The sequence below is a fragment of the Pleurodeles waltl genome, chromosome 11 (genome assembly GCF_031143425.1).
Source record: "Pleurodeles waltl isolate 20211129_DDA chromosome 11, aPleWal1.hap1.20221129, whole genome shotgun sequence".
Taxonomy (NCBI): Eukaryota; Metazoa; Chordata; class Amphibia; order Caudata; family Salamandridae; genus Pleurodeles; species Pleurodeles waltl.
The window spans coordinates 574,972,431-574,986,803 of record NC_090450.1 but is presented as its reverse complement, the minus strand read 5'-3'; the positions used below and the strand labels follow the sequence as shown (position 1 = coordinate 574,986,803).

Sequence of the window (14,373 nt, the reverse complement as noted above, 5' to 3'; positions counted from 1 at the left end):
CCCGCATCTCTCTGTTCTTCGCCTGCACCTCTCAAATCTCCCCCTGCACCTCTCGCCATACCTCGGCATCCTCTGTCCTCGCGCTTCCTGCTTAACGTTCCATTGTACGGAGCTTCCATTGTGACGTTACGGAGCGGCGCGCGGCCCTTTGGCTGTCCATATATGGGCAGTTACGTCACGGAGCCTTCCCCCGGCCGCTATAAGAGGCTGGGAGTTCCCTGTGAGTGGCGAGAGAGCGCTGCGCAGCACAGAGAGCTGTACCACCTGTCGGGGGAGAAAACGGGGAGCGCCCAGCACTACCCAGAGGAGTGCATAACCTCACTCAAGGGGGAGAGGGGACACCCACCCTGCCGAGCACATCCCCATCTAGGTGGGGTCCAGGGCATAGTGCAAATCTGCAAGGTGCAATGCAGAGTGCACGTTGATCCCCCCCTCCCAAAAGGCCCCCGGCATATCCTGGGGACAGCAGCCCTACCCAAATACAGCGACCTTCAGAGAGGGAAGCCCCAGTGACGCCCGCCGTGGGAAAACCACCCCACCCACCCTAGTGCAGGCACATGGACCTTCTGTGCACATGGCCCTCCGCTCAGAAATGCGCAGAGCAACCCCAGCCCAAAGCAAAGGACCTCCTCTTTTCCTAGATAAAAGCACTGGAAGAGATATCAGTTGAAATACTATTGACCCAGCTCCACCACTAAGAGTCGCCCTGTCACCCACTGCCAACCAGTCATCGGGGACGACGGGCACCTTCACCATCACCCTGGGCACTGCTCAACAAACGCGCACCCGAAGAGCCCACCGCCAGCGCTGGGAGTGCAGGGTACCACCTTGAAGGCCGAGGGGCAAGCAGTGCTCCCACCATGGACCCCCCAGGACCAGGAGGCATTACCAACACTTCCTTTCTGCCGCTTTACATAGTCTTACGTCGGTTCTGGACTTAATTAATCGGCGTCTTGCGCGCCCGCCTCCGCAGGCCCCACTTCTGGACTTCTTGCGTCTGGAACGGCGACCCCTGTGGCAGAGTTAGTTGCAGCAGCGTCGGCAGGTCATGGGGATGCACTTTGGTTAGTCCTTGTTGGGCAGACCTGCGTCTGTATCTGGCGATTCTGGCTGTGGGCTAGTTGTGCACGGCACTGCTGGTCCTGGATCTGCACCTGTTGCCCCTGGCTCTGAACTTGTTACCCTGGATACAACCCGGCTCTGAATTTGTTGAAGCTGACATTGGACCAGTTAGGCCGGGTTCCGATCTCTGGCTGTGGACTCGTGTGACCTGGTTCCATCGTTGGTTCTCGACTCGTGCGCCCCGAGCCCGCAGCCCCCGTTTCCGCGGTCCCTGCAGTCGGGCCACGGGTGGGGGCTGCTGCCGGCTGATGTAGGTTTGTTCCCGGTGGGGCTCTTCTAGCGGGGCTATGACGGGGAAGCTGCTGGAGAAACTCCCTGTGACCATGAGCAGCCTCCTGAACCAGCTGCCGGAGACGATCTACACCGACGATGAACTGCCCGGCTCCATGAACATCTTCAGCAGCAGCGCCGAGGGGCCGTACTCACACATGCCCGCAGGTGAGGCCTGTGGGGAACGGGGGTGGGAGGGGAGCTGTCTGGGGAATGGGGAGAGCAGGCGAGGTGGGGGTAGGCGAGGGATCCAGGTACTAGGGTGAAGAGAGGGTTTGTAAATGATCATTTTTGCAGTGGGTGTGCAGATGAGCGGGGTCATCGAGTGTTTGCCTGAGGTACTGAGGGGTCGCCTTAGTCAAGCTTTAAGTTCATGCCTGTCATGTAACGTGTGCAGGGAGATGCAGCCAGGCGTCACTTACGTGTCCACTCAGCGCCAGGGGTGCTGAGCGCACCCACGCTGATGCGTGCGTCTCTCGTGGCCCAACCAGGGGTCTCTGCCTGAGACGCACTGAAACCTCTCTTACCGGGGAGGCCTGACACTCTCCGGAGGGGCCTGGCTAGGTGTCCTCTTCCTCGGGCATATTGTGACCCACTCTGCCTGAGAACCACCGGAGGTCTCTCTCTAGGAGCTCTGAGGCGTTTTACCCCACCGAGAGCAATCTCTTAAAGAGAACAAAGGTACATCTGCCCCGTGGAGGGTTCACACTGCTCCGGGCCTTCCTTCATTAGTAACGAGGAATCTGTCGACTCGATGAGTAACTGATGGTCTTGCTCCGTAAGTGTTCAGTGGTCTCTCTCAGGAATCTTGCGGGTGACTGACTGAGAGGGTATGGCACTTGGAGGAGTACTGGACGAGTACTGTGGGATTTATTTCCCTGATGGGGACAAATGGATAAACTTTCCAGTACGGAGAGCCCCTCTCCCTGAGGAGTACCGTGGCGTTTCCACCCCGAGTACTAGTACAGGGAGTCTTGTTCTGTGTACTCCCGTAGGTCTTGTTCCATTGGGAGTGCGCTGGGTTTTTCCATTCGTGGAGTCCTTTAAGTGACTCGCTCCACAATGGGCTCTGGGATCTCGCATTCTGGTGAGTTCTGACTGTTCAGTGTCCGTGGGGTGCAGGTGGTCTTCATCATTAAGGAGGACCGCAGGCTCTCGCTCAGCGAAATACGGGGAGGTCTACCTCCCTCGAGAGTACCAGGGGAGTGATGTCTCCAAAGGGAGCTCAGATGAGCTCTTTTCATGAGAGGTACTACGAGGGGCCTCTGCCGGGGGTGCCCTCCCTGGGTTGACAGTGGTGGGGTCTTGGAAAATACTGAGGCGTACTAAGAGTCTTTCTCCCCGATGGACACTTAAAGTTTCATTCCTAGAGGAATACTAGGTGGTCTCTCTTTCTGAGTAATACAAGTGTCTCTCTTCCCGGGGAATAATATGTTTTTTTTCCCGAGGAGTACTGATGGTTTCTGTTCCCAGAGAGTGGGGAAATGCCATCTCGTAAGGATTCAATGTAGTCTGTCCTAAGTTTTTTTTTTTTTAGGGCGGGTCACTCCCTTCGAAGCAACTTACGGATGCGAAAGGGCCTCTCTTTACCTGATCCGCTACTGCCTTTCCCGAGCACTAACTGCCTATCAGGGAAACCGGCCTGCCACTGCCAGGAAATTGACTGTAGGGCAATCCATCCTGTTCTGGATTTAGGGGCTGCCCATATGACAGGGACCAGGTGAATGTGGCGGAGCGAGGTTTTTTCGTGTGTGTGCCGCGCTTTGTAATCTGGTACCACACGCTCGTACCCCAGGTCGTTAGTTTAGGGGCACAGCCCACAAATGCAGGCTGAGATCAACCCGAGCCCGGAACTAGAGGAACGGACACCCAATGATGTCCCCACTCTGGATCTACGCCCCAAATTCCAGCCCAACTTGAGCCCAGAAAGAGCGCCTCTCCCCTTTTTATTTTTGTTTCATGCCTGTATGTCTTTTAAGACACCACAGTAATATTCGGCTGGTATGGCCTTTCATTCCCATTGTGCAGAGTGGAAACAAAAAAAAATGACGTTCGAGCTGACAAGCACAATTGGCACTTTTGTGCCGAAAAACAGCAGAAACAGTTAGTCCTGTCGGAAGTGCTAATACAGAATGTATAGCTCCGCCTTTGAGGTTTTTTTTTATCGTGCACAGAACATGTCCGTGCCAGTGATTTAACAAAAAGAAAACACACAGAAGGCATTCGTTTTCAGCAGAGAACACAGGGGCTTTCATAGCAACAAGTTCAGTAATACCACAGCTTAAATACTCAAAATGTAAAAACCTGCTGCTCACATTCTGGCAGTGTTTGGTTAAAAGGAGAGCCCAGTATTGTTTAAAACTGTTCTAGGATTTTTGGAACAGTAGGCCAGAATCCCCAAATTAGTAAATGGTAAATCTGCACCTCGGGTCTGTAAAGACGCCATGGTAGCGGCCTGCCGTCCCTTGGGTGCTTTCGGCTTGGAAAGGCGGAGATCAGTGCTAGCCGCGCTGTTGTCAGGAGGTGTAGCCGTGCTAAGTGTGCGGTGTCTGCTCGCAGACTTCATAGCAAGCAGGTGGGAGGCTTTTTTGTGCGACGGTGGCTTTCAGTGATAACCGTCGCTATCAAAACCTCGTGGTAATAAGAATGAAAAATAGAATCTCTTACTGGCCTCAGATCGTTCCCTGCAGGGACTTCCACCGCCCAGAGATGGTGTCCCAGATGGCGCCTGCAAACAGCTCCAGACCCCTGCCATCTGCTAGTCAGATCCCTGCGTTCCTCTCCTGAGACACAATTAGAATGTGTTGGACCCGGTTCAGGAAGCAGCTCTTGCCCCCTTCCCCTTGCAGTGCTCTGATGCTGTGTTACTCAAACCCTTCCTCTTCTTCCAGATAATTCCATGGAGATGGGCTTGGCGAACGAGAAGAGCGGCCAGGAAGTATCTTACTCCACCACCTACCAGCCCGCCCCTGGGAGCAAGACTGTTACTTACCTGGGCAAATTTGCTTTTGACTCTCCTTCCAACTGGTGCCAGGACAACATCATCAGCCTGATGAGTGCTGGCATCCTGGGAGTGTCGCCTGCTTCAAGTTCCATCACCACGCAGACCAGCACAGCCAGTATGGTGCAGGCCCAGGGTGACCTTGACCAAATGTATCATGGACTACCTCCTTATTCCAACTGCAGTGACCTCTACCAGGAGCCAGTTTCTTTCCACAACCCTCAGACCACCACTTCCCTTCCATACTCCCCTCAGGAATACCAGACAAGCAAACCATCCATCGACTCCAACATCTTCCCAATGATTCCAGACTATAATCTGTACCACCACAGCAGCGAGATGGGCACCATCACTGAGCACAAGCCCTTCCAAAGCCTGGACCCCATCCGGGTGAATCCTCCGCCAATCACTCCTCTGGAGACCATCAAGGCCTTCAAGGACAAGCAGATTCACCCTAGCTTTGGGAACCTCCAGCACCAGCCGCTGACCCTCAAGCCTATCCGACCTCGTAAGTACCCCAACAGGCCCAGCAAGACACCAGTGCATGAGAGGCCACATGCATGCCCTGCTGAAGGCTGTGATCGCCGCTTCTCCAGATCAGATGAGCTGACCCGACACCTACGCATTCACACTGGCCACAAGCCCTTCCAGTGCCGCATCTGCATGCGTAGCTTCAGCCGCAGTGACCACCTCACCACCCACATCCGCACCCACACTGGGGAGAAACCCTTTTCCTGTGAGTTCTGTGGGCGCAAGTTTGCACGCAGTGATGAGCGCAAGAGGCATGCCAAAATACACCTGAAGCAGAAGGACAAGAAGGGCGAAAAGGGTTCTAGTTCACCCACTGTGCCGCTACCCACCGTGGTCACCACATGTGCTTGAGTTGTTGGGTGCACAGCCCCAGTGGGATGGGAAGTAACCTACCATGACCTAACAAGGGGAAGTGCCTCGTCGCTTGAGACTTTGTACCCATGTTGATGCTTCTGTGGCCACAGGGAGTTGGACATGTAGGGCTGTGGTCTGCAGCCTTCCCCAGGGTCCAGTGGTTGTCTCTCTGGCCAGCACATGTGGAGACTGATAGCTCAACTCCTAGGGTGTGTATTTGGTGGTGCCTGACTCACAAAGAGACTGGATGGCTCTTGCTGCAGGGAACCTCGCTGCCATTCCAGAAGGTGGCCTTCCACATGTTGTAATGTTTCTTAAAGAAATGCAAATGCTTAGAACCTTATTGCTGGTTGTATGTGAAGCCCCATCTCAACAAACCGCCTTTCCCGCTCTCGCTGTCCTCCTACTCCACTCCCCTCCACTTCATCTATCTGCGGTACTCCCTTCTGTCTCTTCATTCCCTCTCCCACCCAACTACCAGTGCCTATTAAAGGCAAGGCTCGTCCTCCCTGCCAACAAGTCCCCACACACATTTCTGTTTTAATTAACGTTGAACCTCTGTTCATCAGGAGAGAAAAAGAAAACACTTGAATCATTCCCTGTGATGATTAAAAACAATTCCCTTCTTTCCTGTACAAACTGCAGATTCTGAGGACATTTTTGGCTGTGCAGCTGTACGTGTTTGTTTGTAACAGAACGCGTTTCATGAGCTGCTGTCTGTGAGGGCATTGCGCCCGGCATGGCAGAGATTGTTTACAGAGTGGGATCAGCTCGGCCTACACCTCTGTCTTCCTAACGAGTTCAGGGGTTACCTGATGCAAAAACGGGGATCCACAAGCAGAAGTACAGATCACCCCACTGTTGATGTCAAGGTGAGACCTCCAGCGATATTTCCGCCCTAAGGCAGACATTACCACTTGTCCATAGCAGATGTTTTCAGGTCGAATCGATCATGCGAATGTGAGCGCCACGGGCGAACCACATCTTTTCCACTGTGTTTGAGCGATATTGGAAACATAGTGCAGAAGTAATTGTGTATTACGGTCAGCTTCTGGTGAAATGGCAGTAAATCATGAGGCCGAAGGGAAAAGTGGTTTGTAATTGTCACCAGAATCCAAGATGGCATTCTAAGACCTTAGCACAAGTTAGCCCATAATTAAATTGCATTTTAAATAGGCTTATTTTTTTAGGCTTCCCAGTGGTTGAAAAAAGAATTTCTAAAATATGTTATTCCTGATAATTGAGAGTATGGAAATCACTGCTGTTTGTGCAAAAACATATTTATGATAGCCAAATGCACAAAAGTATCAGGAGAAATGCTCACATTTGTATAACCTATTCAACAAATTGCAGTGATTTAAGAGGCTCCTTTTACAAGGTGATATAATTCTCTTTCTTCGCTGTCCCTCACTCAATAGAAAAGTTTATATATAAGTATGTGTGTATATATATATATATATATATATATATATACGCGTACACAACCAAACTTATGCAGTCAAGGTTTACTTTAAAGTCGTGCCATCTTTCACATACCAGCGCCTTTTGCACAACGTGCATTGGCAAAATCTAAAAAAAATCATCATGTCACAAATCATAGCCAAAACTATTTATAACAAAACACAGTAGATTTGTTTCAAAAATCCTCCAAAAGACATATTGTTAAAAAGGAATGATTTTCGTTGAACTAGAAAATGTGGCGTTTCTGCCTATGGCCTCCTAGCGACGATCAGTAGTGTAACCGAACTAGCATGCTAATAGCATGTACGAGCAAAGTCTCCTGGCTTCTTGGTGCGCAATGCAAAAGCATCTGTTCAGTAGCACGCATTTCATCAGTCTCAGAAGGCACTGCCAGGGCGTTACGCTGAGATCACATACTACAGGAAGATTTTTGCATAGCGGCCATGAAGTCACAGACTTGTCAGCATGTTAACCTATCACCCGGTTCTTCTTTCAGCAAGTGCTATTACATGTTAAATTGACTAAAACTGTGTATGTGTTATTATATCTGCAGTTATCACATCTCACTTTTTTTATTGGATATATAACATGCCAGTGACATTAAAGCTGACATAAATCGTTATTTCAAGCAAGAACACAAATAATAACACATGCACTCATTTAAAAAAGGTGTAACTTCACGTCAATACCTCAGTGCCGCTTAACCTGATAAATCCCCTTGTGCTGTATCACACATTATATGTCACAATCTCTTTCCAGAGGAAATTATGCGGCTCACACGGCTGGGTTCTGTTTAATGAGACTATCTCACAGCACTAGGCTGAAATACATGTATTTATAAACCTACTAATGAAAACAACTGCATGACATATAGATTCGACAAAATATAATATACTATTTATTACCATTATTGTGGAAGAGGAATCTTGACCTGCACGAGGATCCACCTTTCATGAGTCGTGGCCCATTCCCATCCTCAACAATTCTAATAAACTGTGTTTGATACCCTGCATATATGCGCTGAACTTTACATATATGTGCAGCATGTTATATTCTATTTATTATCATTGTTCCCTTTTGGGTGAGGTAATAAATAGGACATTGCTTTCAGCACATCTGCATACATAGGTCATTCCATGCTGTTCTTTCATGTGTATTGGTTATAAACACAGCACTGAAGTACAACCAGAACTCCAGCTCATGCTAAAAGTCAGAATACACATTTATTACTCATGTTGCTCCAAATACTAGGTTCCTTGGGTCATATTTCTTTACACTAGCATGAAATACCTATATTTATGCTATGGAAGTGAAAATGAATATGGCCCACTAATCCATGTTATTTAGATCAACTGTACTAATAAATGCACATTCACACAGTTATTATTACAATGCAAATGTTAAATTATGTATTATTACCATAATACAGTGGCATTAACATGAGAACAATGTTTACTGCCTCACAGACTGTAAGTTGCAATGACCTTACCCAGGGAAATAACTCTGCTAATAGTCACGTGGGGTCTTCAAAGTGATTTTTCCAAACTGCAAAAAAGTAATCCCTTGCATTCTAAATTTGTTAAATACCGTTTCAATACAAACAGAAAAATGATGTTGCATAAACCATATATGCATATGCTTAGAGTATAATCTGCAATTTTTACCAATTTTTTGGGGGGCAGCATCAAGACCCACTCGAGGCTTCTCCTCTTGTAAGCTTCTCCTCACTCAACAATATAAATGAACAGTATATTACGCTGTATGCATCTGTGTACACATACACGCATACCCACATATATTTCATGTCATGAAAATAATTTGGCCCAATTATGTTATTTAGAACAACTACTGATAAACACACATTCACACTTGCATTACTTCAGTGCAAACGTCATATTGCACTTTATTACCACCTTACAGTGAACTTGACATTAGAAAAAACAGTTAACTGCTTCATGCATTGCCTAATACAATTACTTTATACATGGAAACAATTCTAATGGTCACAATGACTCTTGGGCGTTATTTTACTGTACTACACACATTTAACTTTTTAAACGACAGTTTTAGATGAAATATCATTTTTTTAAACAAACATGAAAAAATGCCATAGCATAAACCATATATGCAGGTGTGCAAAATGTAAGAACCTATTAGTAAAATCTGTTGAAGGGTTAAGCAGGAACATGATGACCAACTCAAGGCTTCATCTCCGTTATCACCTCTTGTGATATATGGCCCCTCACCACACTAAACAAGCGTAATAAATAGCATCTACACTGTGCATCTGTGCATGTGATATATATATATATATATATATATACACACACACACACACACATATATAGATGAAAAAGGGTAATCAAGCTTTAATTATGCTCCTATAGTGCCATCCAGGAGTTCTGATGACATAATGAACTACATGGTAGAAATTTGAGTGACTGGTAAACCTCGAGACTGCATTGTATTTTATACCAAATCTAACATTCAGACAAAGATTCCATTCTGCTAAAAATAATTCCAGGTGCAAATATAGTTGGGTCTAAAGTCCTTTTTCAGTCTGAAGCACTTGTACAATATTGACTTAGGCATCATATGAATAAGGATAGCGTCCCAAAAGCAGTTATCCTCATACTTGGAGTGGAGGTTTGCTCGTCTGGAGCCCAAAAATGGCTGCACCAAATCCCCCCAATCCACAGCTCCTGAATGTGTCCTTATTTTGAAACGGTACAAAGATAAATGACGCCATTTTTAGGAAATGGGTTGAATGGCTTCGCCAATATGCGCATTTAAGGTTCTTTTAGTACCTCGCGCGTATAAATATTTATATTTGATAGAATCGTCAGAATGCCGAGGTCTCCTTCGAAGCCATGAATGTACAGGTTCCTTGTAACTCAAGAGAGCTGCTGGGCTAGCTGCCCCCGCACAGTTTTTATGCTGAGTGCACTGTTCTTTCTATGCGGGCCTTGCGCCTCCTGTCCGAAGCACTCAGGACTCAGACCCACCCCTGCCGCCTGTTGCGGTGACCCACGCCTCCACCCAAGGGTTGTCCCTGCCGGGGCCTGCGTTCTAGAACACGGGCAGGCAGTCCCGCGCGCTGGCGTCGAGGAGGAAACCCACCCTCTTTCTTCCAAGCAAGGCCCGCGTTGTTTTCCTGAAATGAGTAAGACTGTTTGTGGTTTTCCAGCGGGAGGGGAACTCCAGCGGTGTGATTCGCTCCCCCCCTCCACACACACACATATACACTCCCCCCCCCCCCACACACACACCAACCGGCTACTTTCCCCTCCCCCAATAGGTGCATGCACTGCATGACAGTTAACCGTTTATTTTTATTTAACACAACTGTGGTCAGCTTCTTAAGCTATAGAAGACTTCGCTGCCAAAAGTTCATACTGCCCAGTTTTCCGTCTGCATGTAAGACAACAGGTGCCATTTTTGTCATATTTGTGTAAACAGGAATCATACAGGTTTGGACAGAAAGCCAACACGGGAGGGTGGGGGAGCTATTTTTCTGAAAGAGTTTTGTACAAAGTTAATAACTTTAAATGCACTCCAGATGTAATAATATATTTTGTGGTTGTTTTTATTATTTCTTGAAATCATTTTGTACCTTACACTAAGGTTAAACAATGCTTGTTATCGTCAAGAAACGTGAAAGGATGATTATTTTTTCACTGCCGTTGTTCTTGCTCTTTGTCGCACTGTAACGCGCGGATGGGGGTTGGGAGCTCAGGGCTAGTCAGCGATCCGCTCCCCCCTCCCCAATTTCTTCAGCTCCTATTTGCACTGTGAGCAAATGCTAAAGGCGAGAAATATATTGTGTTTTGCTGACAATCACTAGAGTCTTGAGTCCGTGTTTTATTTCTGTTGTCAAAGAATTTGTGCATTACTGTATTTTTTTTCTGAAGGGGTGGTCAACAGGTGGTAAGTGGAAGATGGTAGTCAAGAGAGAGGTATTTGTATATTGATGATCTGTTTAGAACTTACATCTATCACCAGAATATTTAAATGCTACCTATTGTCTCATAATCCACCTTACAACGTCTACTCCACTTGTGCTGTGATCACCTGCATCATGCCTAAGGCCCCCCAAGCAGCGCTTTATCAGGGGATTTGAACTCAGAATCAAGCCGCAGTGAGAAGCTGCGGATATGCAAATTTACCATCAGGAACGCCTTATTTTTGCTTCAGCGAGTTCTAGCAAAAGCTGCGAATAATGGCTTAATCGCTAGGCTTTGTGGCTTCAAATGTGACCTAGCCAACAAGAATGCAGCTCTTACTCAAAGATGTTAAGCAGTCACATAATTCTGGTGTTTCTGAGGCTCATCTGTGTGATATGCCTGACAGCATCTGAGAGTAATGATGTTCCAAGTGACCGTATTGATAAAAAAAAACAGCAAGAGAGAAACTTAGTGGCCTTCAATGACAAAGATGCACTTCTTTATCATTTAAATACCAGCCTACTACCTGCAGTTCCCTATCAAGGGATTTCAGTCCAAAATGTATGATCTGGAGAAATAGAGGTGTACCTATTGTCAATGAAAAATACCACTTTTAGCGTCAAGAACTCGAAAGAAAAGCCCAGAGGAATTCCAACATCCATAGGCAGTGTCAATCTTTCAGGCAAGGAGCGACAGCAATCCCAGAAGCTTTTCCGCCTGTCAGTATGATGCAGTTGACTTGCTTTGAAGAGTGATGTTTATTTAGGAAGGTACAAGCAACCTCTTCTTTCATTCTTTCTGTTCTTTCACAGTGCACTATGGCACACTCCTACATAAGCAAATACATGTATGGGTGGGTCTGACTGATTGGTTCTGCAAACATATTTCAAATAAATCACAGCCCAAGTGTAGTAAAAAATAAAGTTAGAAAGCAATACTTTCAGAATTTGGATTTCTGCTGCTACATAGATCTTACTTTCACCCAATATTTCGTCATTTCCTTTGCAAATTTCCTTCTGTCGGATTCCTACTGCCGAAAGACTGTGTAACACCACCATGAACAAACATGTTAAAAGAAATGTAATGTAGTCCAAACACCTTTATTATAGAGGAGCAGTGCATCTCAAAGTACTTGAGAAAACACTCACTGCCAGTGACCCACTCCATAGAGTATGTTCAGCATGTTGTGTCCCCAGGAGCACTTTGAAAAAGGGATTTCGAACGCCTGCTGAAGGTATGGGTATTCTTCATTAAACTGAGCCCTTTTCTTCTTCGTCACTGTTCAGTTTCATTTCCATCTCTTTCCTCCCTGTGTTCACTGATGTTTGAGGTCATTGGCAATGCTTGCTCATCTACGTAGGATGTGGTCGGGAGGGCGAGTCCAATTAACCCTTTCTTGGAAGGTGAAGCTCAAAACACATTTAACAGTGGTTACAAACAAAGTGCCTGTCTCGGAGTGCTGGAGCACCATGCTAGAATATAGATTGTGACAAGGGAGATGACTGAGAGGGGATTCTGATCTTCAAGAGCCTTTATTGGTCACCTCTTTAAGACTACACAGATGGTGTATATGGGGAGGGGCTTTGTTTGGCCTCTTGTTCCGCTAGAACCTCCTGCCAAGGGGACACTGTTAAGCTGTTCTCTCAAGGCTTCTTTGGACAGTGCACACTAGGCTTGGTTGTGCTGGGCACCTCAGCTTTCTAGGTAATGGGGCCTCTGGACTGACCATGTCTAGTATACCCTCCCCCACAGCCTGTATGACTGGAAATCTTCTACTTCGAGAGCCTGGTGGAGATAAAGTGGTGGGTACCATAGCTCAACTCTCTGCCAGCTTTTAAACATAGCATGTTAGTCTTCTCCTTACTACCTGGCCTTTTGGACAGTTGCACATAGCATCTGATTTCTCCTGGGGCCTTTGAAGAGGGTGTGATCTCCATTATTCAGATGGGAATGGACAGGGTCTGCTGGGCGTTGCATCTCTCCAAAAATCGATCAATAGGGTGAGGGGCATCTCCACGAGTCAATGGACAGAGCTCCTGGCATATCCTTTAATGGTTACAATTTCTAAAAGAAAACGGCAGATCCGAGGGCATCTCGGGAAAAAAGAGAGGGGGAACATCTGATAGCTCAGCATGAATGATAGCATATTTTCCTTATGCTATGGGGATGTTTCTAGCGTCCCTCTAGGGCGGGGATTCGTTATTTTCACCTGGTTAATTGCTTTTAATAATTAAAGTACCTCTGGACCATAAAGTAAATAATTAAATAATTTTAATGTAACACTATTTATGCCAAGTAAATCATGAACAAGGTGCCAGAATAGTGAGTACGTTGACAGCACTGTGCTCACAACATGGAAAACGTGAGGATAAGAAAGGAAAGACTGATCAACATGTTAAATGTACCTTATTTTTGTTGAGTCAATAGATTAAAATGCTTTTTCCTTCTGATATAGAGACATTTACCATTGCTAATGTATACTGATTGAGTAAATTAATGTTAAACACAGATCTAGAAATCGCTAATCTCTTAAGCGTATCTACTACCCTGCTTCTGAGGAATACATGGTTGCCCACCATTCTTTCTGTTTCTTAAGGTCTAGCTACAGACAGTCTAAGCTTTCTTCCAGACCGCGTCCAAGCACAACACAACATAAAACATAAAACTGCCAAAAAGGGGTTTCGGGTCAGCCTCCTACAATCATTGACTTTTTTTTCTGCATCTGACCATTATACAGCACACCATTCTTAAGATTCAACACACTAGGTCCTTTCAGTGATCGAAACTGTATACATTGTTATGTTAATGTTATCAGCCTCCTACAACCATTGACTTTTTTCCTACCTGACCATTATACAATACACCACTCTGGGTAAACAGTGTATTCTAAATATACCATGTTATACGCTGGTGAATGAATCTAGATCTCCATCCAAAGTCTTATTGTATATGATAGGTATTATTAGCACCAAAATAGCGCACTATATTACACAGGTAGTCATATTTTATAGTCTGTTTATATTTGAACCCTTTATGTATAGACGTCTATCGAGGGTCAAGCCACACATTAACTACAATATATATTGCCAGAGCCATTGGAATTATGTGGCAGGGGAGCACCAAATTATGAGGCCGAGTTGACTCAATTATGCAATAAGAAAAGGCAAATTATGCATCATAAGGCAGCACATTTTTGTATATTATTGCTTTATTATTTTGTAATTGTTATACATGGTAAAACTGTCTGGGCTAAGATTCACCTCATTAGTACCAGTTCAACAACCAAATACAGAAAAAAGCAACCAAAAGATGGCCAGTTAAATTTACAAAGGGCCTTCCGTTTGAGCTAGAAACACATTTTTCTTGTTAAAATCTGCAGAATATGCAGCAGATGACGGGTAATGTGGAAAATCCATAACTATGCGAAAAGAGGAGCAGCCACAGAATCACATCATTGCAGTGGCCCTGTACAAAGCCGATGTGCAGCCTTAAAGTGCATTGCTGGGTGAGATATTACATTGCAGGTCTAGTCATATGTTATGGCAGTCCCTTCATTATCTTATTAGTAATCAAGTGCCACATGGCAGGCATACATAATTAATATTCTATAAAGAGTAATATATTAAATGGTAGATCGTACATCATATTCTATGTGTAGTTTTATATCACTTGGTAGCCTATACGTTTTAC

The 14,373-nt window shown here is 46.0% G+C and overlaps 1 protein-coding gene across 1 annotated transcript; it reads left to right on the top strand.

The window, feature by feature from the left end:
- The first annotated feature begins 229 nt into the window (after nt 1-229).
- On the top strand, nt 230-6,483 carry EGR3 (early growth response 3). The gene is made up of 2 exons (XM_069214056.1): nt 230-1,560; nt 4,284-6,483. The coding sequence occupies exons 1-2, from the start codon at nt 1,410-1,412 to the stop codon at nt 5,273-5,275; spliced, it is 1,143 nt and encodes a 380-aa protein (XP_069070157.1). The 5' UTR covers nt 230-1,409; the 3' UTR covers nt 5,276-6,483.
- Nucleotides 6,484-14,373: the final 7,890 nt, after the last annotated feature.

Excerpts from the sequence above, each read along its gene's own strand:
- EGR3 (XM_069214056.1), top strand. The coding sequence starts at position 1,410 with ATGACGGGGAAGCTGCTGGAGAAACTCCCTGTGACCATGAGCAGCCTC. Across the intron at positions 1,561-4,283 it reads GTACTCACACATGCCCGCAG|ATAATTCCATGGAGATGGGC; the intron begins GTGAGGCCTGTG and ends CTCTTCTTCCAG.